Here is a 26657-nt window from a genome sequence, read left to right on the forward strand (position 1 = left end):
AGTCAGATTGAAAGTGACAAAGTGACAAGCAATTATCACAGGACACAAGACAGAAGCAGAAACAGACACAGAGACAAGGAAGGAGAAGGAAAGCGAACTAGAGAAGGAGGATAACCCGAGACCGAGATAGCGACAGAAGCAAAAGTGTAGGAAAAAACCTATTAAAGTTATTGTTAATGCACTTAAGCGGCAAGTGCAAAAGTAATTAGGCAAATGAAAAGATGTGCAGTGGGGAGAGAGAGAGAGAGAGAGAGAGAGGGAGAGGGAGAGAGGTTACGAGTGGAAAGGAAAATGTTGGAAAATTTAATCGCAGAACAACGAACAGCAGAAAATGTCAATCCAACTGAATTGTGGCATTCGGAATCTATAAAGATTATTTTCATTACACACTCAAACACACAAACACACACACACCCAACGGTATTTCGGTGGATTACAGTTAAACCGCTTGCCCCATACTCGGGCGAGTAACCATTTAAAATGGCACAAGAAAATGAAAGCAAATGCAACAAGCACAAAGCAAGTGCCAACAACAACAACAACAACAAATCGAAAAGTCAAAAAAAGGGAAAGAAAATGATGAGAAAAAAAACCCAACAAAAAAACAAAAAAATGTGGTCAAACCAAAAAAAAAAAAAAGAACAAAATAAAAGGAGGAAAACCCTTTAGCACATTTTTTGTGCTCTTTTTCTGTTTTTTTGTTGTTGCTTGTATGATGACCTTGCGCTCGTCTGACCCTCAACCTGCGACCCGGAGTCTCTCGACCCCTCAATGGCCCGACCCTTGTTCCGCTTTGGGTTTGAGTTTCATGCGCAAATTATTGAAAGAAAAACATTAAGATGAAATCCCCTCACAGTCATAACTTTTGGTCGTTGTTTGGCCAGTTCTGCGGTCACTTGGAATTTGTAGTCGACTCGACTCGACTCGGTTTCTGTTGCTGTTTCTGTTTCTTCTTTGTTCTGTCTTTTGGGACTACCCTGTGTTAATGTGGCACCTGTGGCTGCTCCTACTGCTAATCATGATTTCTAATGATTCTTCATGGCTTTGCGAGTTTTCTTGCTGAAAGGTTTAACAAGATTTTTATTATATTTTTCTTTGGTTTTTCTCTCTCTCTCTCTCTTTCTCTGGGGGCATCTTCAATTAATTTTTTAAAATCCCTGAAAGCAACAAGATTGTTTGACAAAGGAAAGGAAACAACAAGGCAAAATGAAGGTGATAAAGAAGGAAACGATTTGTGTGTTTGTGTTCACCTGTTGATTAACTGAAATGAAAAGCAAACGACGTATAAAAGGGATAGAAGGCACTCAAAGAGTGTTCAAACAGTTAATGGATTAAAAACGGATTGATATTTGAACACTGATAGGGCAGTAGATAGAAGGCGTAAGTAGCTATAAATAAGAAACCCTAAAGATACAAAGATTTAAATACTAATTACAGCAAGTAACTGGCTGAAAGAGCGCGAAGCAGGAAGCTTAAACGGAATGAAGGAGTGAATGATGGCTCACCCCTTTTACACCTTGAATCGTTAAAGGAAAGTAAGTGCAAAATAACTGAGAAGTGCCACATTAGATCTAAATCAAATAGAAATAACATCTTACTAGCAATAAGTCATGGTCTAAATGACCAAATTATATCTTCAAACTTAAAACCAGCAGAGAAATCCAGCAAAATAACGATCTAACAATAGGACATACTTTCAAAGACTTCTTGCAAATTTTCCATAGACATCACATACTTTTTGATTAAAGCTAAAACAAGTTGAGAATTAAAGCGTTGGCTTAAAACATTTCAAAGAGCTCGTCACACGACTAAACTTCGGCTTCCTGAATTTTCCAAGCTTAATGCAACTCTATCTAAATGATGAACAGTAAGAGGCAGGCATCCTTGAATTCCAGGATTAACTCTTGAGCTATGTATCTCTTCATAGTTGTAGAAATTCCAGCAAACAACTTTTCTCAATGATCATTGAATTTCCTGTTGTTTGAAAGCAATTCAAAAACAATTTACTGCAAATAGTTTTCTTTCTAAATTTAAAATGGCCAAATGCGCCCAAAGACAAAAGTACCTACAAACAAAAAAAACAAAAGCAAATTCAAAAGCAAGTACTTGTCTTTTTTGGTTTTTATTGTTTAGTTGTTTACTTGTTATTTTAGTTTTAACTTGTTTCGTTGTTATTGTTGTTGTTATTTTGTGTTGACTGACTGAAAGAAAGGACCCTAAGGGCAAAAATCTGCGTCAAAAAGTTGTCTAAAAGGAAAAACAATCCTAAAGATTCTACAAAAACAACAAAAATACACACACACACGTAAAGAAAAAGGCAAATTTTCTGAGTATTGCCAGAAGAAAACAAATATTAAACAGAATGTACATAAAAGTATATGTTTTAATAACTTGAACTATTTCAGTAATTTCAGCAAGCAAAACTTTGCCATAGAAGGCTAATAAAATCTTAATTTCATTAAGCCAAATCATTATCCTAGCCGGCACAACACTTCACACCGAGACTACTTAGTATTAGCTCAAGGATTCGCCAGTTTTTCGTAACATAATGAAAAAATCAATGCAACAGGACACCAGAGATGAAAAATTTCCAACTTTCCCAACGTTTTCGAGAAGAATTTTGAACTACACACTTTCTATGTAAATCGAAATTGGTTTTCGGAAAATAATTTTTCCTTTCGATTCCTGTCAATTCACGATAAGAGTAAAAAACATTGGGAAAACGTTTTCCTCTTAAAATCCTTAAGAATCCGTTAATACATATAATAAATCTTCAAATTTTAGTTATTATTTGGACACCTTAAACGCTTGACTTAAAAATAATAACCATTAAATTTACAAAAATGTAAAAATAACTTTACAAGAAACTCAAAATGAAATTTCACTCTAAACACTTTCGCTCAAAAACTGCTTATAAAAATGTTGAAAACTTAATTCTAAAATAATCTCACTGAAACAAATACACAACATATTTTCTGATTTCTATTTGATATTTTTAAAATGATCTTTGGAATTTACCTGCTTTGAGATTTTAGTTTTCAATTGTTTTTGTTCTTTGATGAAAAACTCACTTGATTTCAATTCACTTTCTATTCAATTGTTAACAGCCAATATTTTTATTATATTTTTGAATATTTAAGAAGAAAAAAATTACTTGGTGGAGAAAATTTTGACAATTTTATTTTGGACAATTTTGAGTTTTAAAAAAAAATGTATTTAGTGTGTTTTAGTTTAGTAGTTTTTGCCGGTTTTTGGTTTAGATGTTTTGACTACGTCAAATGTTTATCTATGATTTGATGGTAGTTCAGAGTTTGAATTTTGTATTTTTTGGGCTTTTGCAGTTTTGATTATCAAAGTTGTGTTCGCTTTTAGAAAAACCCGCAACGACTGAATCAAAACAAACAAATTCCTTTGGTTTTATTCGGAAATGATGTCCAAAACTCGTGTCCGTTGCTCGTTGCTCGATGCTCGATGATTTGGTCTTCGGCATTTACTTACCAAAAAGTTTTTCCACATCGTTGCTGTTGTTGCTTGGGGCCCTTCATTGTGGGAGTCAAGAGAGAGAGTGTTCCCAGCACAGCGATTCTATCCGTTCTAATGGTATCCGTTTTTATCCAGCTGCCCCAGCTTTGTTGGTCGGCATTTTGGATAGAAACCAAAAGAAATATTCTGCGTCTGCGCCATTTTCAGTTCACAACCAACACTTGGCCTTTTCTGGTTTCCGATTTTCCTGCTAGCAACGAGACTTGAATGTTTTTTGTCTTTGGTGTTGTTGTTTTAATCTTTTAGCCAGTCCTACAAGACTGCGACTGACTAGCTGACTGACTGGCTGACTGACTGTTGTGGCAAGAGTGGCAAGATGTTGGCAAGGATGGAGAATAGAGGGCACTCAGCTGTTTTTGGCGTCGCCGTGTTCGTCGAGGTGTTTGACACTTTACCGCAACAATTTACGCACATATCCAGGACCTCACTCAATCACCACGAAATGTTTGTTATAGAAACAAAGCCGAGTAACCTCCTTGGGGATACTTCTGCAGACTCATGAATGCTCTGTTCTATTTGCCTTCGGAGTGTTGTTCAAATTTGAAAGTGGTTGGGGCAATTTGAATTTTGATTTAAGCCGGAACTAAAGTTATTTTAGCCTACACTTAATTATTAGCAGGCCATTCCTGGAATCCATGTGCCTTGGAGGGAACACACACAAGGTGTTTATGGCCTTGGTTACACTGAACTGAGAGTCATTATATGCAAGTGTCTAGGGCGAAGGGCGAAGGACAAATAGTTGTGAGCTAAACTTTAGCTTGGCTTGAACTGATTCCTTTATTACGTTAAACAGGTTTCAAATGGTTTTCACCTCTGAATTAAAACGAACTTCAACTAAATTCTTGATAATTTCATATAGTTAATTAAACTATTTCTGAAACTGTTTCAATTTCAAATCAAGTTATCGATATAAGAAGCTAATGATGTATTTATTAACCTTAAGAACATTTGATTTTAAACCAATATTTAATACGTTTAATATAGATTTAATATTTAAAAACCTACTTAAATACTGAGTCCTGACTTCTTTTAAATTCTTGACGGAAATATCCTTTTTGAAAGCATTTTAAAATTTGAATTTTTCTTTCTTTTGTTTTATTGTTGGTTAAGGAATTTGTTTATACAATTCGCAAAGAGCTTAAACAATTTCATATGATCTCTTTCCATCTATCTCACTCATTCATTCTCCCTCTTCTCTCTCTCTCTCTCTCTCTCTTTGCCATGGAACGAAGGGCATAACCCAAAAATTTGTTTTATGACTTTTACGCGGTTTCTGGGCTTTGTTCTTATTGTTGCTGCTGCTGTTGTTGTTGTTGTTGTTGCTTTTGCTGGTGTTGCTACTTTTTTTATGCTTTTGATTTTATTTTATTTCTTGGCTTCTCGCTTAACTCTCTGCCCTGGGCCATTGACTTTTGCATGAACAAAATGAAAAATATGGAAAAGTCATTAGCTTTTAGTACTTACTGTATGAGTATATACATATATATGGATAAAGATGTGAGTGACGTTGTGGCTCAACAAAACCACCAAAATGTACACACACCGCACACACACACACAGAGGAAAGACACACACGCACACAATAAATGCAATTTCCTTATCACATATCAGGTTTTCTTTTCTTTTCCATTCTTTTCTTTTTTTTTTTTTGGGTGCTTTAACCTCCTGCTGAACCTTTATTTGATTATAAATTGTCGTTGTCGTTGTCATTGAATCTATTTATGGTTTCCACAATTAGAAACTCACATTTTCCTTTCATTCGCATCAGTCACATATGAAACATCCCGACCCCAGACCAATCATCCCCTTCTATCTACCTTTGTTCATCTAGATGTAATACAAATTGATTTCCTGTTTTGTTCTCAATTTCATCTCAGTTTTTATACCCTTACGAAAAGGTTATATTCACTTTGATCAAAAGAAAAGAGTTTCTCTCCTTCACTTTAGTAGCGGATTCTGTGGGGGTAAGCTTGATTGGAGTTTCGTCCTTGCAAGGGTATTTATTTTTCGGTACAGATGAAGTCTACTCAGTTTTCTCGGTTTTGTTTCAGTTGTGTGGGCCACTTGAAATTCAACGAGTATCAGCTTCTTGAGCTTCTTCATGGCCCTTCGAGCCATTGAGGTGAGGAGGCATAGCCATGCCAATGAACCCAGGAGAGAGACACGAACGATGAGTGCTCGACATGTGTGTGGGGGACATGGTAACAATCATTGAGAAATTGTGATTAATTTGACAATAGTTTCGATTGCATCGACACAATAATCGATTGGGACTTGATCGAACAAAATGGCCGTAGATGGATACCCGTTTAACCCAGAAGTATCCCATCAATCAGGCCCCTCCCATAAATTGGTTATGGCCACTGCCACTGTTTGTCACCGAAAAGTGTTTATACATATATATGAATGTATGTATGTATCTGTAAGTGAAAGAGAATCTATAATAATCCTTTTCTGCCCATACCTCACGATGGCATGGCAATAGAATTGAAACTTTTTGAGTGGCATTATTAAGGCCTAAATAATAAATAATATGCCAATCAGTTGGTAAACATATTTTCCAAAGCAACATATGAAAAATACTTGAAAAAGGTTTGCATCTTAAGAAGATTCAAATATAAGAGTTGGCTAGAGAGGGGGACGGGGAGGTGAAAGTTAAGTCATGCCTAACTGATTTATGCCGAGAGGTTAAAGTTCGATATGCTGTGAACTCAAACAGATTTCAGTTTGTGTTTTTCTCGCTTCGCTTTTCCCCAGCAACTGCAATTGCATTTTTGTGCAATGAGAAAACTGGCAGTTGGCCATGAACACACACACACACACACACATACGAACATGGTACAAAGGACACAAAACCTCAACTATATAACATTTCTACTCTGTCAGTTCGTTGAAAGAAAAATGTCTCTTGTGCCGAAATCGAAAATGTGCAAAAAGGATTTTTTGGTCATTTGAAAGAGGTGTGAGACTGGAATTTCAATTTGATGACTCAATTAAAGCACGTATTGAGCCAAAAACAAAAAATAAAGGAGAAACCAAAGTTACCAACTACTACCAACTGGTATAGATTGATTTATATATGCATATATATATAGATATCAGAAGTGGATTATGGATGAATTTATACTCAACGACCAATCGTTCAAACTGTGCTCAATAAGCACTTCCGCTTGTCTCTTTTTTTCTCTTCCTTTTTTCAGTCCTGAAGATGAAAATGCCTAAAGATGAAGCTAAAAGCCAGAGGTGTAACCATTCAGCCATACCGATTTCAACCTCTTGTCTTTAGTTAACCCCCCTGAACAAGTCACACACCCCGCAAAAAAAAAAAAAAAAAACCTGAAGTCAACCATATTGGTATTCAAATTTCACTCAGGACACCAGCAACAAGAAATATCCTTATATGTTCGTGTGTAAGGGTTAGAATCAGGGGCGTAGTCCCTTGAATTAGCCAACAACGGACTAAAGCCGGTCTCAGAAAGATGGAAATGGATAAGAAACACTCACTCAAAAGAAATATTTTGTATAGTTTTGTTCTCCAACTCAAAAAGATATATAGACCAAGTCACTTAACGCATTCTCTTGTATGTATGTATATCATATGTAAAAAGATCTTAAAGTAGCTCATATTTGGTTTGATCTTATATGAAAATTGTCTTCGTAATCCAACAATTTTTGCTTGGGATTGTTGTAATAGTTTCCTTATGTCCTACGTCTCTGGATATTTGGCTTAGACAACCTGGCCTATCCTTTTTTGTCCCACCTCCCACATATTCGTGTGCATATTCTTTTCCAATGATTTTATTTTGCCTTTCTTCCTGTATGTATATTCGTTTTTCTGTTGCTGTTTTCTTGCCTTTCCTTTCCTTTCCTTTCAGGATTTTTGTTTCTTTTTTCGTATGAGTGTGTGCCTTACCTGTTTTAGCTCTACTTTTCAACCAGGTTTCCCTTTACGTCACGCACTCCAAACCCGCCCGCCGTTGACTTTGGTGCTGGGTTTGGCTTTGGCTTTAGCTTTGGCTTTAGCTTTGACAAAGTGCTTCAAAGATTCCAGCCTCTATGTAAATAGCTTTGTTGTTGTTCACATGTTGTCTCTATCAGTGTACACCACCAGTTCCCCCAGCCCCTCCTCCTGCAGTCTAGAGGCGTCGTTTACACGCCACTACCTATAGATGTATGTACATACATATGTGGATGTTTAATATCCTGTGTAGTAGGTTACCTACATATGTTATGGAATTGGTTGGAAACGGCGGATATACATCGATATGTGTGTATTTTTAGTATTGGCATTTTCCTTTGAATCGCGATGGGGAGAGGGCTGAGGGCACAGAAGGGTTTTATTTGGGGGAAGCCTTTTATCCATTTTTAAGGCGTGTGTGTGTGTGTGTTTGTGTGTGCGTGAGCGTGTGTGCCCAAGTTACAAATTGAATTTAACGTATTTACTTTAAATGCCATTCCCAATGCCACAATCCCTTTCGCTTCCCTCCGCCCCACCTCCACAATCTCGTATTATACTTTTCAAGTTTTTCGATTCTGCATACATTAAATATGCATTTTGTGGGCCATTCATCTGATTTACACTACTCCAGGAGCTCACGTAGCGAGATGGCAAGTGAGAGAGAGAGAGATTTCGATGAGACCCCATTAGAAATTATGATCAGGAGGAAGCCGGGAAGACCAATTATTGCGTCACACTAGATGTCTAGTGGGCGATTGCTTTTCCCAAAAATACGGAATGGATTTTGTTTAACTTTGCATTTAATTCTCAAACGTATTCCTCATGGATGGCGTCGCCCTCAGAGCGTGAAGCAGATTATCGCTTAAATCATGATTAACGCAGGAAAATTCCAACTGACTTTCGCAGCGGTAGTAATTAGGAAACACCACACACACACACACACACACACTCACATAAGAGTTGTAAATACTCTTAAGATTGCAACCACAACCACAAGGAATTCCTACACAGAAGATGTTCAAATGGCCTGGAGAAGGGGATGCGACTCTAAAGAGAGTGTGAGAAGGATGAGGGAAACGATGCGAGCAATTTGCTATTACTTATCTTGGTTATTGTTATGCGTGTCGTTGCGGCTGCTCTTGGTGGGTGGGGAGGGGGGAGGTGTGGGGAAGTGTGGTTTGTGAAAGCATTCTGCATTTGCTTATGGTTCGTGCGTGCCAATATCTTTAAGAAGGAGTGAGACGAGGCGGCGCAAAGGCATCAGAGGAAACGGATGAAAGAATATGAGAACTTCAACTCAACAGTCTCACAGTTCTCCACATGGAACCACCAATACACACACACACACGTACATATATTTGTCCAGCTCAACCAGCAAGCAAAAAAGAAAGCAAAATACATTTTTCTTTCCATATTTTCCATATCTAACACAATAAAGTTAGCTCCAACTTTGACAATAACTTTTTTACGATTTATTTAATCAAAATTTCAATAATAAAATATGGTCAATTTTAAAAGTTTTTTGAATTAAACTTAACTAATGATGTCAACAGATCTCAAAAGAGTGAATAAGTGTTTCATTTTGTCGCCAAAATGTTCAGTTCAATTAACAAAGAATGATTCGTAAGGTATAAGCCAAATGCTTATAGAAATCTCTCCCTATGAAAAGGTTTTCCAATCTAAATTGTTTTCTCTCCGCGTTTTGGCCATGTGAAAAGAATGCGCCACTCCCCCGCTGAGTCCGTCCCTGGGTCTTGGCCGTTGTCGTGACAATTGAAATATAATTATTTCTGCAATTTTTAAACAGAATTCTTGTCATGCGAGAAATATGAAACAAAATGTAAGCAATTTATTTTGAAAATTCCACAAAATTATCTAGAGTTTTGTTCATTGTTGAACTTTTTTTTTAACTTGCATACAAATAATTATAGTTATTACATATAGTTAGTTAGTATGTAGTTGCATATGGCTAACCAAAAAACTAATTCGCAACTTTAATGAAATTTTCCTCAAATTAATTAAAATGTTCATGGCAGAAACTAGTTTTAACTCTCTATACTCACAAAGGGCTATGAATGTATTCATACATACATAAAAATTATTACTTTGCGGACACCCACACAGGCTAATGTGTGTGTGTGTGTGTATATATCTATATGATGTAATATTCTTGCACTAACAGCACTAAGTTAAAGATAATTTAATCAAAATGTAATAAAATTCTCTGTTTTTGCAGGCGAACACGATAAAATAATTTTTGCCATGTGCCAAGTGGGCGGAGAGTGAAGAGAGGGATGCGGTGCCGATGTAAGAGGAGGTGAAACAATGCAAATGTCGTATGCTGCAGGCAATATTCATGCCATTTTCATACTCTACAGCCTCCTCTTGGCCATGACACACACACAGAGAGAGAGAGAGAGAGAGGGAGCGAGAGAGACGAATCTGACAGGCGAAGCTAAATTCATTTGGTTTTGTTTTTGCTTCCTTTCGTCCTTTATTCACTCCTCACTAGCACACTCCGACACACCCACACACACCCATACACACACTCATAAGCAGCGCGGTTTTGCATTACGTCCGGCAAACCGCTAAAACCTACCATATGACGAGCCATCCGACCAACGGCCACCTGCCATTGGCCATCTTTTGCACAACTTGGAAAAAGAATGGACCGAGTACCAACTGGCCAAAACAACGATGAACTGCATAATACCCTTTTAACAGCTTATGCCTTAAAACTTTTCTACATTGTTGTTCCATACGAAAACCTTTGAATTATTCTTGGAATGGTTTGCACAAAGGCGTAGCCAGATAATGCCAGGAGGGGGGCAGCTTCCAGAAGGGGTGGACCATTTTTGAGGTGGCTTCATAAAGACAAACAGACAAAAATAATGAGTGATCATTTTAATCATTTGAACTAGGCTCAATATTGATCCATTGCAATGAGAAAGAACTCAGACATAATCTCACCTTAAAGTAGTCTCGAGAGATATTGGATAGATACAATTGAATCGCAAATAAGGTAAGCAAATGAATAAATGAATCAATCAAAGCAAAGTTTAAAGTCTGAAGTTATGTTAAAATCTCCCTTTTAAAGCTATTGTCTCTCTTGCTTAACCTAATCATCTACTGATTTGTCTATCATATTTTGGGTAACACTTTAGTCGATCATTGCGAAAACTTTTTGGTGACATTTTAATTGAAAAATGTCTGGTACTTTGTCAAGCCAAACTTTCTCTAACCGGCTGCTTGTGTGTCCCAGGATCCCTATGCCCCGTCTTGGCATTCTCTCAAATACACTCTCGAGCACCTTGCACTCGACAATTCCATCTTGTTCTTCTGTAGATAATATGCAGAGTGATGAAGCCCTCGAAACGCCTTGCGAGTTTGTTAAATTAAAAGCATTAAGCTAAAGATTATTTCGATATTAGCGACGCATAATTGTCTGATTAAGTACATATATGCGGGCGGGGTCTACGTCCTTCCACCGACCACATGATTTGTCTCGATGTCTGGTTTACTGTGTGTATGTGCGTACCTATACATACATATATACATACATACATATGGATAATGTAATGTAATTTTGCAGACTAAGAGTCTACTTCGACCTGCTCCTCAGACCGAGAAGGTTGTGTGTATGTGTGTGTGTGTGTGTGTTTGTGTTCATCATGGCAATTAACTCATGAGGCTTATGTCCTTCATGTTCGTATTGAAGCCACCAAAAGTCAGGTATATCACACATACTCGCTTACTTATGATTTAGTTAAAGGTATTTTGCTAAAACCGTCAACAACATGTTTAAGTGTTGGAATCCTTGGATAAATTTCATTATTTACACCTTTTTATATTTACTCCAATTGGTATGTAGAAATGGCAAATTTTCATTAAGTTAATAATTAAATAATTTCGGTAGTGGATTTTTTGTTTGGGCCCTAAACTAGACACAACGAAGACATAAGGCAAGAAAATGTTCAACTCAATTTTCTTTCTGGTTCTTCTGCTCGTTGAACAGGGAACTTCAAACAATTCTTTAGTCTAATGGGCACACATAGACACAAAGAAACCCCTGCCCGCCCCCCTCAATGGGGGAAACAAGATACATATGTATAAAAGAAACACACACACACACAGAGAGGGAAGAGAAGGCGACACACATAATTAAAAGCAATTTTCCTCATTTCTTTTCTCCTTTTTTTTTTTTTTTGTTTTCTTCTCATTTTTTTGCTTAGGCCAAAAATAAATAAAAAATAATAAGTAAATGTTGTCATTTTAAGCGGCTTGAGCAGAACAAAAACAAAAAAAAAAGAGCAGCACCCTAACCGACCCGAACACCCCCCGCACCACCACCCTCTGACAGGGAGGCCTTGTCCTTTGAATTGGAAATAGAAGGAAAAACAACAAAAATAAGAAAATGAAGCAAACAACTGAAGTTGGTTTGATGTGTCTTGGCCCTACTCTTGGTCTTAGCCTTGGTCTTGGTTTCTTGCCCTGCTTTCATTACAATTTAATGCGCTTTGTTTTCGGTTGAGCTGCCCCTCCCACACCCCCCTTTGCGGAGGAGTCTCCTATGAGACTTCTCCCGTTTGTTGCTTTTGCCATGCTTTTGGCATAGTCGTCTATTACATTTGGTTAACCATTTAAACCGATTTACTTAATTAACAATCAGCCATCCATCCCAGGCATACAACCATCCAACCATCCCACCATTCATCCATTCTTCCATTCATCCAATTGTCTTTTATTGTAAATTGTAAGTGCATGAAATTGATTCTAGCCGCAATTTTGTCCCCAAGCTTTACGTGAGATATGGGCCTAAACATGATTGTAGATGGGCGTAACTGAACTTAGAAGATTTTAAGGGGGGAACGTCAAAAACCATTAGTATTAATGTTTCTGAGTCTTCCTTTTTTTCTTATGATTTTCCTCTGAATCTCCTTTTTTCCCATTGTTAGTTTCGTTAGTGTCACCATGGAAATTCCATGTCTATGTCCGCTTATGTCTCATAGAGATAAATTTTCTATCAATATTGCATTCAACTCGGCTTGAGTGTGTGGCGTAGTCTAACCCATTGTCAGGTCTTATCTTTCAACTGCAGTACTGCTGGGGGGACTTGAATTTTCATGGAGTCCTTGCATGTCCTTTATGTGTCAAAAATTTTCTGCTGAAGAAAGTTTAATAAAGTGGAAATTGTGACTGCTGCTACTGCTGCTGGCCCCAGGCGAGCAATCTCACTTACTCTCAGTCACCAGGTAATTTATGCAACATTGCTGCAACCCCATCGCCACCCCCGCCACCCTCTCCATCCACCCTTTTTCTCTGTGTGATATTGCTTTGCCACTGGCATTTCTTATTACACTCAACCCCTTTGTCAATCAAACTGAAATCGGCAATCGCCAGGACAGGGTGGGTTGGGTATCGGCCATATTTCAGTTACGTTTCAGTTTCATTTGTCATTTCATAATGTTCAATTAATTATTAATTGAAATTGTTGCCACAACTGTTGCTTATGACCGAAATCGAGGTTTTATTCTCATTTTTCATTCAATTCGAAATCGAATTGAATAAGAACATCATGGGAAAATATATTCCTATATGCCAGAACAAATGACCTTGCTACTTTTTTTTTTTTTCTTCATTCGTTTTTCTTTTTATTTCCAATCTCATTTCTTTTGGTGTTAATTGCCTTGTTGCTGACAGCCCTGCAGAGTGTGAAATGTCTGTGTGTGTGTGTTTAATAATATGTGTGTATATATAAATATAGCAATTTCAATTATTTGATTCAAAAGAAAGTGCCATAAACAATAAGAAATGAACGAACTCCCATGCATATTTGTGGTTTACTTTTCTTTATCTCTCTCTCTCTCTCTGTCTCTCTCCTTCTCTCTGCATATTTTTGTTCTTCTCTCTTTTTCTATTATTCGATAAGAAATTTCACAAAAACTTAGAAAAGGAAAACCAATATGAAATTGAGTTAAATTCGACTCCCAAAAGTATGCAATAGGCTGCCAAATTTTTGCCTTGAGGTTCTATTTATTTGTTCATCGACTGCCTTTCGCATATGTATATGTATCAGTTCACTGTAATTACTTTTTTTAATGCAAAAAATTATAGTTTAAACTTTGAAGGCTTAAACAAACAGGCAAATGGCTGAAAGCTCAGCAAATGTTATTTAACGATTTATATTTTCAAAAACAAAATCAATTTTTAATGTAATCATAAAATAGTAAATTGAATTCAAGTGGATTAAAGTTATTGATTTAGTTACAAACTAAAAAGTTTTATGATTTTTCCAACATGACAGGTCTTTGATTATTTCAAGTATTGAATCATTCATCCATCTAGCCAGCCAGCCAAACATTTATCTATCCATTTATCCACCCATTCAACCCACTGGCAAGTGTTTTCTGTATTCTAAGGGAACAAAAAACAATCAAAAAACCATCGTTGAAAGCTATAAAAACCATTAAGAATGAACATTAAATGGCAATCGAACATGAAGTATGTAGTAGAATTGCTCAAATAGTCGGTATTTTGATAACGAATTGCCTTTTCGGTTGATTTAGGTAAGTATTTAAATAGATATATATATGTATGTATATAGATTGTAGCATCAATTAAACTGGCATTTAAACTTAAAATACAAAATAAACAGAAAGCAAAGCAAAAACAGAAAGAACAACAAGGAGGCAATCCAGAAAAACAGCGCATTTAAATTACCGTGCTAATTGCTCAAACGGTTATAATTGTTAGCCAGATCGACCCAGATTGAACTAATTGCCAAGTGAGACAGACAGCCATAAGCCAATATATATTCAGAACAGACTTCCATTTCAAAATTTAATCTTATACTTCACTTTGCTTTGATATTACAACAATGACTAATCAAAGTAGTTGAAAATAAGTTGAAAATTCATTTCAAATCGAAAGGGAATTACCTAATCGACACGATCGACAAATGACAAAAAAAAAAACTAAAGCTGTCTCAAAATTCTTGTATTAAAAAACCAAACATCAAATTTGCAGAGAAACGTATTAAATATTAATAATGACAAACACACAAATATAACACAGAAGCGGAATTAAAAAACAAACTAAAAGCATTGTTAACTAGTATAAAGCGCCACAGATATTAAATAAACAAACTAAAACAAAAACAAAATAATAATGGAATATTTAAACAATTATAAACCATTTAGTTTAGTATTTTTATTCTCCTGCTAAAAGTTTTAAGTATCGCCAGGTCAACAATGACGTATACGCACCGTGTGCCAATCGAACTAATACCATTTAGAACTATTAAGGTTGATTAAACCTTAATGCTTTTCCTTGGAGCCAACGATTAAACTGTTTTGAAATAATTGCTGATATTCTGAGAAAATCAGTTCCAATAAGTTGCTATAAATAAAACACCTCAGATAAATCAATTTGGTCAAGATTGACAAAAAATCAATGAGACTTGCCAGACAAGCGATTACTAATCTAGGAATAAGAACAAATGAACTTATATGGAATTCTCTATAAAAAAATAATTCCGGTTAACCACAAAATATTATGCCAAAATCAACGTATACACGGTGTTAACTGGAAACTCTCAAACATATTAATGATAACGGGCATGGTCATCTTATCAGCATACTAATCTATTCAGACATAGCCGTATATAAAGGCCGTTGGAATGGGTGAAATTTATTATAATTCGATGTTAGGCTTGGTTGGCAGCAACATGGTTAACATTATCGGGGCTCTGGTATTTGCTCTTTTTACATTATCCCCAATTGGGGCCACACAGGGGGTATTGGAGCTGGAGCCAATATCTGCTAACAACGTGAACTTCCATAAACTTATGAAGCTGCGTCCTCTGGGAGTGGAGTTTGCGGAATTTTTGCAAAACACATCTGCCCTACCAGAGCTACCCAACAAGCAGGATCTGCAGTGTTTGGCCGACATAACTCAGTGGATGAGCAGCCTTACTTCAGGCAAATATTGGGCTTTGAAAAGTGAGTACTTCACGTGTAGGTATCCCTTAGAAGCCTTAATCTGACTGCTTTTTCTAGTGATTGACTCCTGGGGATCAATACCATCGGGCTATTTGTATGGAAGTCGTTATGATATGGGCAACTTCGATGAATGCCTGGGAATCAACAAAGTGATTACCTCAACTCACAGCATTAAGGGCAAATACTGCTTTATGGAATTGCCAATTGCAAAATATATATTTGGTAAAGACTTCAGCGTTATCAACATGGAAATTGCTACTTGTTTTCCGGAGTCTTGCTCGAGCCAGCTAATGGATCGTTTACTGGGTACAATGTTGCAACGTTTAATTGGATTGGACAGTGCCGATGGTTTCCTTTCCATAGATGAGAGTAGTTGCAAAACAAGCGATGCCCAACCCTACGATGGCCTCACAATTTTCCTTATGTAAGTGATATTTTCAATTTAATAAAATAATGATTTTTAATATTATACTTAAATTTGTTATTTAGTGTGATTCTATCGCTCCTTGCTTTGGCTACGATCCTGGCTACCCTCTATGACTATTTTCTGTGCCAAAATCAAGGTAAGCAGATAGCTTTTGTGTCACATCAGATCCAATAACAATTGATTTTTAGAACAACTCCATCAGATTGTAAAGATTTTCTCAGCACGTGCCAATTCACGTGTCGTATTTCGCATAGTGGAACCCTCTTCGAATCCAAATGTTATAGATTGCCTACATGGCCTACGATGCATGTCCCTTATCTGGGTCATCTATAGTCACGAATACATTTTTGGTTTGATGGCCCCTAATCTCAATCAATGGGCCTTAGTTAGGGTAAGTGTGTGTGAACTGAATTGAACTTGAAACTTAAATATGAACTTTACTTTTTACAGTGGTTTGAACAGCCATTTAGCTCTTTTTTAATGGAGGGATACTTTTCGGTGGATACATTCTTCTTTATCAGTGGCCTACTCTTGGCCATGATTGGTCTAAGATCTTTGGAAAAGTAAAGTTGTGTGATCTTTATTAAATATTCTGTATGACTAATCGTATTCTTACAGACTTAAAGGCAAAATCAACATACCTTTGATGTACTTGCATCGCTATCTTCGGCTAACTCCCGTGTTGGCAATAGCCGTATTGGTATACTGGAAGCTCTTACCCCATCTAGTCAAGGGGCCTCTATCGGATCAAGGTTTCGCCGATTATTCCGTGTGCGAAAGGAATTGGTATAAGACGTTGCTTTACATTCAGAATTATGCTAGTAATGACCAGGTAAGTAGTGAAAAATGGACTCATTCTCCATGAACTAATGAACTCTTTTTTGTTATAGTGTATGCCGCATTCGTGGTACTTGGCGGTCGATATGCAGCTCTATCTTATCTCACCCATTCTACTGATTGCCGTCTACAAGTGGGGCAAAAAAGCTGCAGGCGGAATCGTTATCCTGATACTTTTACTTTCAGCCTGCCTCTTTGCCACAATGCTCGTAAATGATTTGTCCCGGCAGTTTAAGTAAGCTATACGACTTTCGATGGAAAAAATTCAAATTATAATTTATACAATTTTCACACTTTGCTTTTTAGAAACTTCGGGAAAGAGGAGGAGGCACAACATAAGCTATACTTTCCCACCCACACACATGCCGCTCCCTGGTTGGTAGGATTTCTTTTTGGTTACTTCCTGCACTTGAAACGGGGCCACAAATTTAGTTTAAGCCGGCCTATTGTATGGCTAGGCTGGTTACTATGTCTTGCCATGATCTTCACCTCGATCTTTGCCCTTTATCCCTATGCCAAATTAACAAAGCCCACCTTGTCCATTCTGGGTGAGGCATTTTATTACACACTGACGCGCATCGGCTGGCCATTGTCCTTGTGTTGGGTAGTATTTGCTTGTATGCAAGGATATGGTGGGTTGGCCAATAGTTTACTTTCCTCCCCCCTTTGGCAGCCATTGTCAAGACTCTCCTATTCGATCTACATTTGGCACGTTTTCATCCAGGAGTTTAATAACAGGCGAATCCAAACAGTAACCATTTTCTCAGACTATGAAATGGTAAGTTGCTTTTATGGATAACTTTACGATTTTTCTTGTATTTGTTTATGTTTATGTGTTTTTTTTTCTTTTAGATGTTGAAGTTCTGGTCATCTTTTGGCTTCGCAGTAATAATGTCATATGTGATGTATATTGCAGTTGAAGCACCTTTAGGTGGATTAGAGTCTTTACTGATGCCCAATAGAAAGCCAAAACCTCATTCTAAGGAAGATACGTCTGAACCGAAACATAATAAATCCAATGAGGAAATCACTAGCACTTCATAATAGGTACTTTAGTTACTACTTAGATTATTACTACATATTACATTCATTTAGTCAACAACAGCTGTTTGCAGTGCTTCAGATATGACTTATGTATGACCCTGATTGTATTACAAATGATAATAATACATATGAACTTGACGAATTCCCATTAACAGAATGTAGATAACGTAAGTTAATTGTGACTGAAAATTCTCTTTACCATGTAATCAGACAAGAAATAAATCGATTGTAATATTAAAATTCTATTTTAAATTTAGGTTCTACCGAAAAAACGACAAACAAACAAATAGTTAAGCATCGCAATTCAAACTAATCGCTTATATTAACTGGAAACCCTCAAGTTATCTGTATAACTTTCGCTTGTCTATATTTGTCTGTGTGTTTATCTATTGAGACAGGGCCATATACATATGTGTAACGATTGTTGGGATGAAAAAAGTTATCAAAAAACAATAGTAATATTATCGGTGGTCTTAACTCGAACTAGAGGCAATATTGTTTCTATCAGTTCATTGGGCGTTTTTACCGTCCAGTGATGCTTCATACAACTATTAGACCATTTTGAGATGAGGAGAGAATATTTCATATATCTAACCTTATGTGGGATGCATTGTATGCAGAAATTCTCTAATCTAGATAAATCCATGTTCATCCAAAGTCTGTCTTGGACACCAGTGTCAAATGCTGGGAACATAATTGCCCAAGAGTCGAGCGAAAGTCGAGAAAAGTTAAAATGGTTTAGATAGAATCAATTGGCATAGAGATCTCTTTTTCTTAATCTTAGCAGTTCTACCACTAACTATTCTTTGTTAGCCTCAAATGCTACATAAGAAACCAGATCAACATAATCATTTTAATGCTTTAGATTTAGTGTAAACTCAATGACTTTGTTTGCTTCACTTTATCATGGGAACAAAATCAATGTTAGTGCAAATTAAAAAGGTTTGAAATGAAGTCAATTTCGAAATACATGCAAATTTTTACAACTATTTAGTTTCCTTGTGGGCCAACACTTACACATATTTACATACATACATATATGATATTTGCGAAAGGATGCTTTGCCCATTTTATGCCGTGTGCGAAATTCGATTTGTTATCTAAATGGCGAGAATATGTTATTTTTGGCAATCTGCATACATTTATATTGGCATATATGGCATAGTGGCTTGTAAATCGCATAAAAACCAAGCAAATATGCTAGCCGAAAACTGTGGCTGACGAAGGAGCCAAGGAGCTATCCTTCGACACATGAAGCCAATTATTCCATTTGCCTTGCACGCACGCACACCCACACACACACACAGACACACACAGAGACACACATCTCTGGCAGCCGCTTATGGGGAAAAATTAAATCAAAATCTTTATTAAAACATTTTATGCAAATGAATAAATAAGCAAGACCAGTGACAAGAGGCCAAGAAGGAAGGGAACTGAAGACTGACTGAGAACCGACTGACAGCAAAGAGTCAGTCAGTCAGACAAACAGAAAGACAAACAGACGGACGAACAGCAAGAAGTGGCAAGAGGCAACAGTTACACATATTTACATAAATATTACAAGGCTATTACCTAGGCAAATATAACACTGTGTATCTGTGTGTATCTGTGTGTGTGTCGACAATACATACATACATACATGTGCATGTACATATGTGTGTGCATTACAATAATATGAAAATTATTTGTAATGTAATTTCAACTTAATAAATTTTCATACGCCTAAGTGTTTAAACAGAGAAGGCAAGATAGGCACAGGTAGGTTGGGTGGCAGAACGGTAAAAGCTTGCAATTATGAAAGCAAGAGAAGGGGAACAAGAAGTATAAAGAAGGAACGGGTAAGGCATGACTAAAGGCGACACTCAGGAAGTAGAAGTTGGGCCAAAGTGAATTTGCATAAACGTATGAAATTTTAATATTTACGACAAATTTTCAACAACTCTTGGTGCCTATAGATCTCCCCACCACCCCCTCCCCATCTCAACGGTCGCCACCATTGCCACCTTCATCAAATAATTGTAGCTACATACAACTCAACACACATTTTGTGCAGCATACTTTTCAGCGCTTACTCACCGAGAATGTGAGGCAGGAGGCTCGAGCAGAGAAAGAAAAAGTTTATTCAGCCTGTGCCTATGCTTGCCATCTACCTGGCTATGTGTGTGTGTGTATTGTGGGTGTGACTTTGATGACAATGTTAAAGTGCCTTTCCCCTAGTCTTCACTCGCTTAGAGGCTAACTAAATTGAGTTACAACCAACTTGGCAGTCCACACATCCAAGTGTATGTATCTCTATCTCTTTCACTACTACACTTCTACGCTCTCTCTCTCTCACACACTCTCTCAGACTTAAAAGTAATTGCAGATATGCATTTAATCAGCACCATATACCAATTTATCCAGTCACAGACTTAATATTAATTGTATTCATATTTTTGTAACTTATTGCAATAAACAACTCCAACTATACCCTACCCCCCAATGATTCCTATAGTTCTCTCATTCATTTTGTTACCAACGAAAGTTTTTTGGTCCAAAAAAAAAAAAAACAAAAAGCTATTACCAATTGACTTTTAATTGAAGCAAAAGTATATTCTCTTATTTGTGAGGGTATTTAAAATTCGCTGCAATGCAATTAGCTTTCTGCATCCCTTTCATTATAAATTTTAATGGGCTAATTAACTGTTTCAGCAACAGGCAGCATAATTTAAAGGTCTCTTAATGGAAAATATTAAGCATGTATTTTTGTTTTTTTGTACAAACTGCTTTTTATTGCCTTCTGTAAATTAATTGAATGCATTTTTCGCATGAAATCAGCAACTCATGCGAATACATATATATACATATATATATATGAAGGTACAGCTATAGCTATAGATATTTTCGATCTCTTTGCATGGGGGTTTTGTAATGTAATTTTTTGTTCGTTTTCTTACTACTTTTCGTAACCAAAGTAAAAAGTTCCCTGGACAAACATTGCATACGAAATTGAGAAAGGCATTGCAATTGTGTGTAGACAAAGGTTGGGCAGAGAATGGGCGTGGCTGAGTAGATGCGAGAGATGCGGAGAAAGGTAGTGTCAGTTGTCCCACATTATGTTACACAGTTTCGTCGTCTTCTTTAGCATTTACCTCACGTAGCCTGTTCGCACAAAACTTTCTATGTATCTGCATTCGCACCTTGTTTGTTGTCCCCCGCCTCCAGCATCTATCCAGGCCCCGTCCATTCCCGGCATCCGCGCACACATCCATTATGGGACGGAAAATAGTGGAAACTTCATTGCATGCGGCTGCTGTTGCTGCTCCTATTTGCTGTTCCTGCTATCGTCTTATCGCATTTGCAATGTGATATTTATTCTGACAACTATTTACTGCCCTACAGCAATTGTTAAAGAGCTATGTTGGAAAATTTGAGTCAAAAGTTTTTTAAGTAGCTCAACTAGTTTCAAAACTAAAAGTCATCTACATAGACTTATTGCACGTTGGACACTTTGAAGGCACATGCCCTGCAACTGGAAGTCGATCAAATTGGTCAACAGATCGACTTTGACTCTATCCTACAATTCATTCCTTGTAATTCAGTGGCATTATCTTCTATACTTCATTTTCATGTTGTTAGTAGTTGATAAAAGAAGTTTTCATCTTGGCTGTTAATCTTTCCTAGCTCCTTAGGTTTTTCAAGTCTTCTTAGTGTTTTTTGTTGGTAAATTATTAAGTAATATATTGAAATATTTTACGGCTTTTATTTTATTATATATACATTGTAGGACTTATAGTAATTCCAAAACTTCTTAGCGCCTTCAAACAACTCTCTCCCCTCGAAAAAAAATAACAAAAATCACTAGGCAGATGGCAAGCACTTGGAATGGGTAAGAGAAAATGAAGAATTATTTCACTTAGATTGAATTTTAAGCTGTTGATGTTGATAAAGTTGAAAGGCGGAAAGATTTTTGCCACCTCACCGCCACACTTAGACCCAACATCCAGCCTTCCACCACCCCTCCTAGACAGAGAACTGGCATCTCTATTCCTCCATCCCTCTGCAAAACGAAATATCTACTTATTGCCTGGTCCAACTCCCATTGAAGCAGCTTCTGCTGCTCCATCTTCCACTTCCCAGCTCTTCAGTTCTCCATCCCTCCAACCCTTCGCATTGCCTGTCATTGTCAGTCGTTAGTGTGGGAATGGGCTGAATGTCTGGGCTTGATTTTGTTTTAGTATTACTCAAACCAAATCTCCCTTTCCCCCATCCAATGTACGTAACGCTTTCGCTTAGTTAAGCCGCGTTACCATCAATTCGCCCCTCTGCCGTTCGCCATCGTCTGCTGTCTGCTGTCTGCTATCTGCCACGTGTTTATTTTGCCAACATGTGGCAAAATTATTTCCGCTCAAAAATCCACTTCCGGCAAAGATTTTTCGCCGTTTCGACGGTTTTTTTGTTTTTCCTTTGAGTAGAAAAAATCCATAATAAACCATCATCAGCTTTGCCTGCACATGACAAAGAAGCAGCCAAGAAAACAAACAAAATATATAAGTGTAAGAACAAAAAATCAGACAATAAATAACCTAACAAAATGGCAACAGAAAGAAAAAAACACGTAGAAAACTTCTTTTGTTTGTCAAATTGTCACAGAGAAATTGAATAAAGTTTTCTTCTTCTTGGTTTGGCTTTTCGTTGTTGTTTGTTATTTTGGGCCACCTGTTGGCAAATTGTAAATGGAAAAATTTCGTTTATTCTTGTAGATATTTTGTTTGTCTTTCTGTTGCATATCACAAGGAGTGGCAATAACGGGTTTATGATCAAACAGAGTTGCCAAATCAATCATTGCCGATCAAATATACCATAAAGTTGACAAATGTACATACATATATGTTCATATATAGTCTAGTAATAGTTAAGGAATCATACGGAGAATAGTTTTGACGACAATGAATGTCTGAGAATAAGTGAACCTTCGTGACTCTTCAGTTTTGGTAACCTTCAATGGATTGTAAGTGTCTTAAGAGTATGACTTATGAGTTGATATGTTTTACTTTTAAAAAATATTCCTATTTTTGGATAGGTCTGTGTGTAGGTTGTGTGTTTGTGGTCCTGTAAGCCTTTTATTTAATATTTAAATGATACTTTAAGCTAAAGTCGGTTCTCTCCATCTGTGTTCTCCATCAACCATTCTTTGGCGCTATCTCTGGTGTGTTTTCTTTCATTATTAAACAGCACTTAAACCACAGGCCAACTACCCGGTTAGCCAGTGCCTTCAACTTTCACACGCTTTCTGCCTACACATACACAAACATGCACACACACACACACACATGCGACTCGGCACACACTCCTCTTCTCAGTCTGCCCACGCGACTTTAACCGTTCCCATTGACCGCCCACAATAATTTTGTGTTCTGCGTTGTAATATTACGTTCAAGCGCAAAATATGATTTCCGTTCCCATTAATTAGGGGAAATGAATGTGCATCGTAAGCTGAGAACAGTTCACAGCAAACTTATTCCCAGTATATTTTACACTCTCTTAAACGGAATTTGCGCTCTCTTAAATAGGGAAACAGTGTGACAGTCAGAAAGGAGAAATACGTTAAAACTGGGTACAGATAATGATAATGTGTCAAATTATCAGACTTGGCTTGAAATATATATATTGGAGATCTGAGAATAAGGTGAATTTGGGAATAGTGTTTACAAAATTGATAACAAAACACTTAAAAAAATCCAAAAAAATGTTGATTCTTCTATGTTTTTATATCCCTGTTTTGCACAGATCCCTTAAAGCTCTGCAATTTTTGAATGCTGGAACAGTTTAAGCTCCTCCAAAAATACTGGGTTTAGGTTTTGAGAGCTGCTACCCCTCCATTCACTGTTCTTCAACGGTTTTGTCTAGTTTATTTTCGTCCTTTCATTAAGTTGGCCTTTGTAAAGGATAATTAGATAAACCACCTCTTCACGAACATGCAAGAGGCTTACAACATAAAACACTGGACAGTCCAGGCATTTAGTTAACCCATCCCACAGTTTTTGCTGCAAATGCCACTACCGGTCCATTTCGTTTTTAGTTTTGAGTTAGTTCACCTGCACTTTAATTAGATTAGGCTTACACTGATGTATGCGGCGTGTGTCATCCTTTTTGGTTTGTTAGAGATAATCCCAAAATAGAACTAATATTTGGATGGACACTCAAATGCCTAAAATCAATGGGTGACATTTGCCCTTTAAAGTATGCTATCAGCATGAATTCACAAAGCAGTGACATTTTCAACATTTAGACAATTTTTCGACTCGCCGTTGCATACTTCACGGGGCAAGTTTTCATCTGCAATTGCTTGCGGTTCGCTTTAAATTCAAATGAAATTAACTAAATATCTACTAATCTTACTAACTAAAATAAACAAACAATTTAACTCATCATAGTCATGGTTAAATTTCTTTACGCCTTTATATGTAGGTCCTTCTGAAACCCATTCACATTTCTCATTTAATCTTAACAACTTTTTCGAAAGGGTAATCAAATTTCGAGCTTATTATTTGAATTTTATTTAGTTTTTGGTTTTTTTAAAAAGAAAAAACAATCATGGAATAATTTTTCCTGTGTGTTAAATAAATCGTTCTAAATGTACTTACATATACATACATATATATGCAAAGGCTGGTAATCCCTTTGCACAAAAGCCGCTTTAAACGGATTTAAATGAAATAAAATTAAAGTAACAACAAAAACTGCAAAATCATATTAATTGTTTTTTGGCTTCGTGTCCCAGTAGTCGGAGTGTCAATCGATTGAGTAAATGAACGCCCAGAGGAGTGTTTACCAGATGGGGAAAGAGAACGCCCTAAGGGACACATTGCCAATCCTTAACCAAAGGATGCAGACAAAACGCTGATGATATTTATCCTACGCTTGCAATGGAACTTTAGTCAGCGAAAAAATTAATTAACTAAAGAGGAAACATTGCACTGACCTCTTTTTTTTTTTGAACAATGAAGTAATAATGTTTATTATTTACGAAAATTTGCTATTTTATTTTTGTGATTTTTTAAAGTTTTCTTTTTTTTTCTTTTCTATGCGGGTAAGTTCAACTTAAGCATTTTGGATTGAATAATCTCTCTCTCGATGTGGGGACCTCTTAGTTCTGGCGGTGGACACCGTGGTAGTTGTTCTGCTTCTGGGCAGGAGTGCGCTTGCCGAAGGGACTCTTCTCGTTGACCTCGAGAATGTAGTCGCCTTGCAGATCGTAATCGGCCTGGATGCCCATGAAGGCACGCTTGCCGAAGCCATCCTTTTCCTTGTACTGTTTCAGAGAGTTGGCTGGAACGGCGGGGAAGTTGCGCTCGCTGCCGGGACGCACAGACTCGGCAAAGTAGCGGGTGGCACGGGCAACAGCCTCAATCACATTCTTGGCACCGACAACACCGGCGGATGGGCCATTGGGATAGAAATCAACATCACCGGAGCGGATTGGTGTACCCATGGCGAAGGCCGAGGTGTGGATGGCATCAACGAAGTCAGCATCGCCGCGGGCAAGACCCACCAGAGTATCACGACGCTTGGAGATCAGTTTGGCGGGGTCCAGACCGGTGATGCGGCGCAGCTTGTGGCCGGTTTGCATGGTGAACTCATTACCGGCGGCACCAGCAACATGAGCGGAAATACCCTGGCCGATCAAGTGAATAATCTCCTGGGGCACACCCTTGTTGGTCAGATCCACGAGAGTTTGGGCAACCATGGCGCCGGTGTTGGTCACATCGAGCAAGGCATAACGCTTGAAGTTGGTCAGAGTGGAGCCCAAATCAATGATCTAGAAGTAGAAAGCAGGAAAATATTAATCTGTGAGATGATTCTCCCTAATCAATTTAAACCTACGATCAAATCGCCGCTGCGGGACTTGGCCGATTGCCATTGATCAGCAGTCTCATCGCTGGATGTGTAATCGTAATCCTTGTTCTTCAATTGCTCCTGGGCGAACTTCTGTTGCTCCTGCAGGTTGTAACGCTGAATGTAGGCCTGTTCCAGTTTACGCATGGCCTTCTTCATGGTTGGCGATGTCTGGGGCAAACCAGTCAGCACAACGGTAACCTCATCCTCACCGAAGTTCTGCAGTTCCTTGGCCTTCTGCACGTAATTGTTCAATTTGGCTTCCATGCGCTGACCATTGCTGACAATCCAGACTGGGACATTGCTGGGGCTTGGCACAAAGTTGGGACGCAAATCGTGATTAATGTGAGCAACATGGTAGATTTTCTCGATCAGTTCGGCACCGCGCTGCAGTGGCTCGTTCTCCAAGCGTTCCCAGGTGATCTCATCCAAAGATGGCACGTTCTCCAATTCGGATGGTGTTAGCCATTTGGTTGGTTTCAGTTGGGCATCCTTGTTGGCATATGCGACCACCAGAAGGCAGGCGGCCACTAAGCAGAATCGCAAACTCATGATTGAGATTTTTGTTTGTCTTCCCTGTTCTGTGTACGGAACGATCGATTTGTCCAAACGATTAATGGCGTTTGATGCCAATCTCAGGGCAATCGTTGGCTTATATACCCAACCATTTCACCTGCTTTCCCAACAGATTAGTGCTGACCAAAGAAACGCCTCGTCATCGTCGCTGTCGTCGGACATTGCTGATCTATTTCTGCTGATCTAGGCAAACTTGTGCAATACAAAATTGCAAAATTAAACAATAAACAAAAAAAAATCTGTTAAAGTTTGCATGTGTTTGGAAATCAATGGGTAATCAAAACCTTGAAATCGGATAGGTTTTTGAACCTTGTAATCTAAGCTGATCTTATTCATTGATTTCACTTTACAACTAAGTTGTAGGGGTGAACGATGTTAGCTAGTAACAACC

At 37.6% G+C, this 26657-nt stretch overlaps 3 protein-coding genes across 3 annotated transcripts in view; 1 reads left to right on the top strand and 2 right to left on the bottom strand.

Annotated features, from left to right (window-relative positions):
- The window catches only part of SPR (Sex peptide receptor), a 41422-nt gene extending 38047 nt beyond the window's left edge, over positions 1-3375 (bottom strand). Inside the window, exon 1 of the mRNA XM_068302682.1 lies at positions 3019-3375. The gene's annotated coding sequence lies outside the window, so the exon portion shown is untranslated. The remainder of the gene's footprint in view (positions 1-3018) is intronic.
- Positions 3376-15227: 11852 nt separating this feature from the next.
- On the top strand, positions 15228-17809 carry LOC137584066 (nose resistant to fluoxetine protein 6-like). Its single transcript, XM_068299309.1, has 9 exons — positions 15228-15501; positions 15559-15925; positions 15991-16064; positions 16117-16319; positions 16379-16491; positions 16547-16760; positions 16819-17000; positions 17072-17543; positions 17618-17809. Exons 1-9 carry the CDS (start codon positions 15228-15230, stop codon positions 17807-17809), a joined length of 2091 nt encoding a protein of 696 aa, XP_068155410.1.
- Positions 17810-24809: 7000 nt separating this feature from the next.
- On the bottom strand, positions 24810-26322 carry Yp3 (Yolk protein 3). The gene is made up of 2 exons (XM_068302600.1): positions 25679-26322; positions 24810-25613 (listed from the first exon to the last, which is right to left on the bottom strand). The coding sequence occupies exons 1-2, from the start codon at positions 26240-26242 to the stop codon at positions 24942-24944; spliced, it is 1236 nt and encodes a 411-aa protein (XP_068158701.1). The 5' UTR covers positions 26243-26322; the 3' UTR covers positions 24810-24941.
- Positions 26323-26657: the final 335 nt, after the last annotated feature.

The sequence above is a fragment of the Drosophila tropicalis genome, unplaced genomic scaffold (genome assembly GCF_018151085.1).
Source record: "Drosophila tropicalis isolate 14030-0801.00 unplaced genomic scaffold, ASM1815108v1 contig_158, whole genome shotgun sequence".
Lineage (NCBI taxonomy): Eukaryota > Metazoa > Arthropoda > Insecta > Diptera > Drosophilidae > Drosophila > Drosophila tropicalis.

Coding starts and splice junctions, on each gene's coding strand:
- LOC137584066 (XM_068299309.1), top strand. CDS start 15,228: ATGGTTAACATTATCGGGGCTCTGGTATTTGCTCTTTTTACATTATCC. Junction 16,065..16,116: donor TTTTCTGTGCCAAAATCAAG/GTAAGCAGATAG, acceptor ATTGATTTTTAG/AACAACTCCATCAGATTGTA. Junction 17,001..17,071: donor GATTTGTCCCGGCAGTTTAA/GTAAGCTATACG, acceptor TTTGCTTTTTAG/AAACTTCGGGAAAGAGGAGG.
- Yp3 (XM_068302600.1), bottom strand. CDS start 26,242: ATGAGTTTGCGATTCTGCTTAGTGGCCGCCTGCCTTCTGGTGGTCGCA. Junction 25,614..25,678: donor CCCGCAGCGGCGATTTGATC/GTAGGTTTAAAT, acceptor TTCTACTTCTAG/ATCATTGATTTGGGCTCCAC.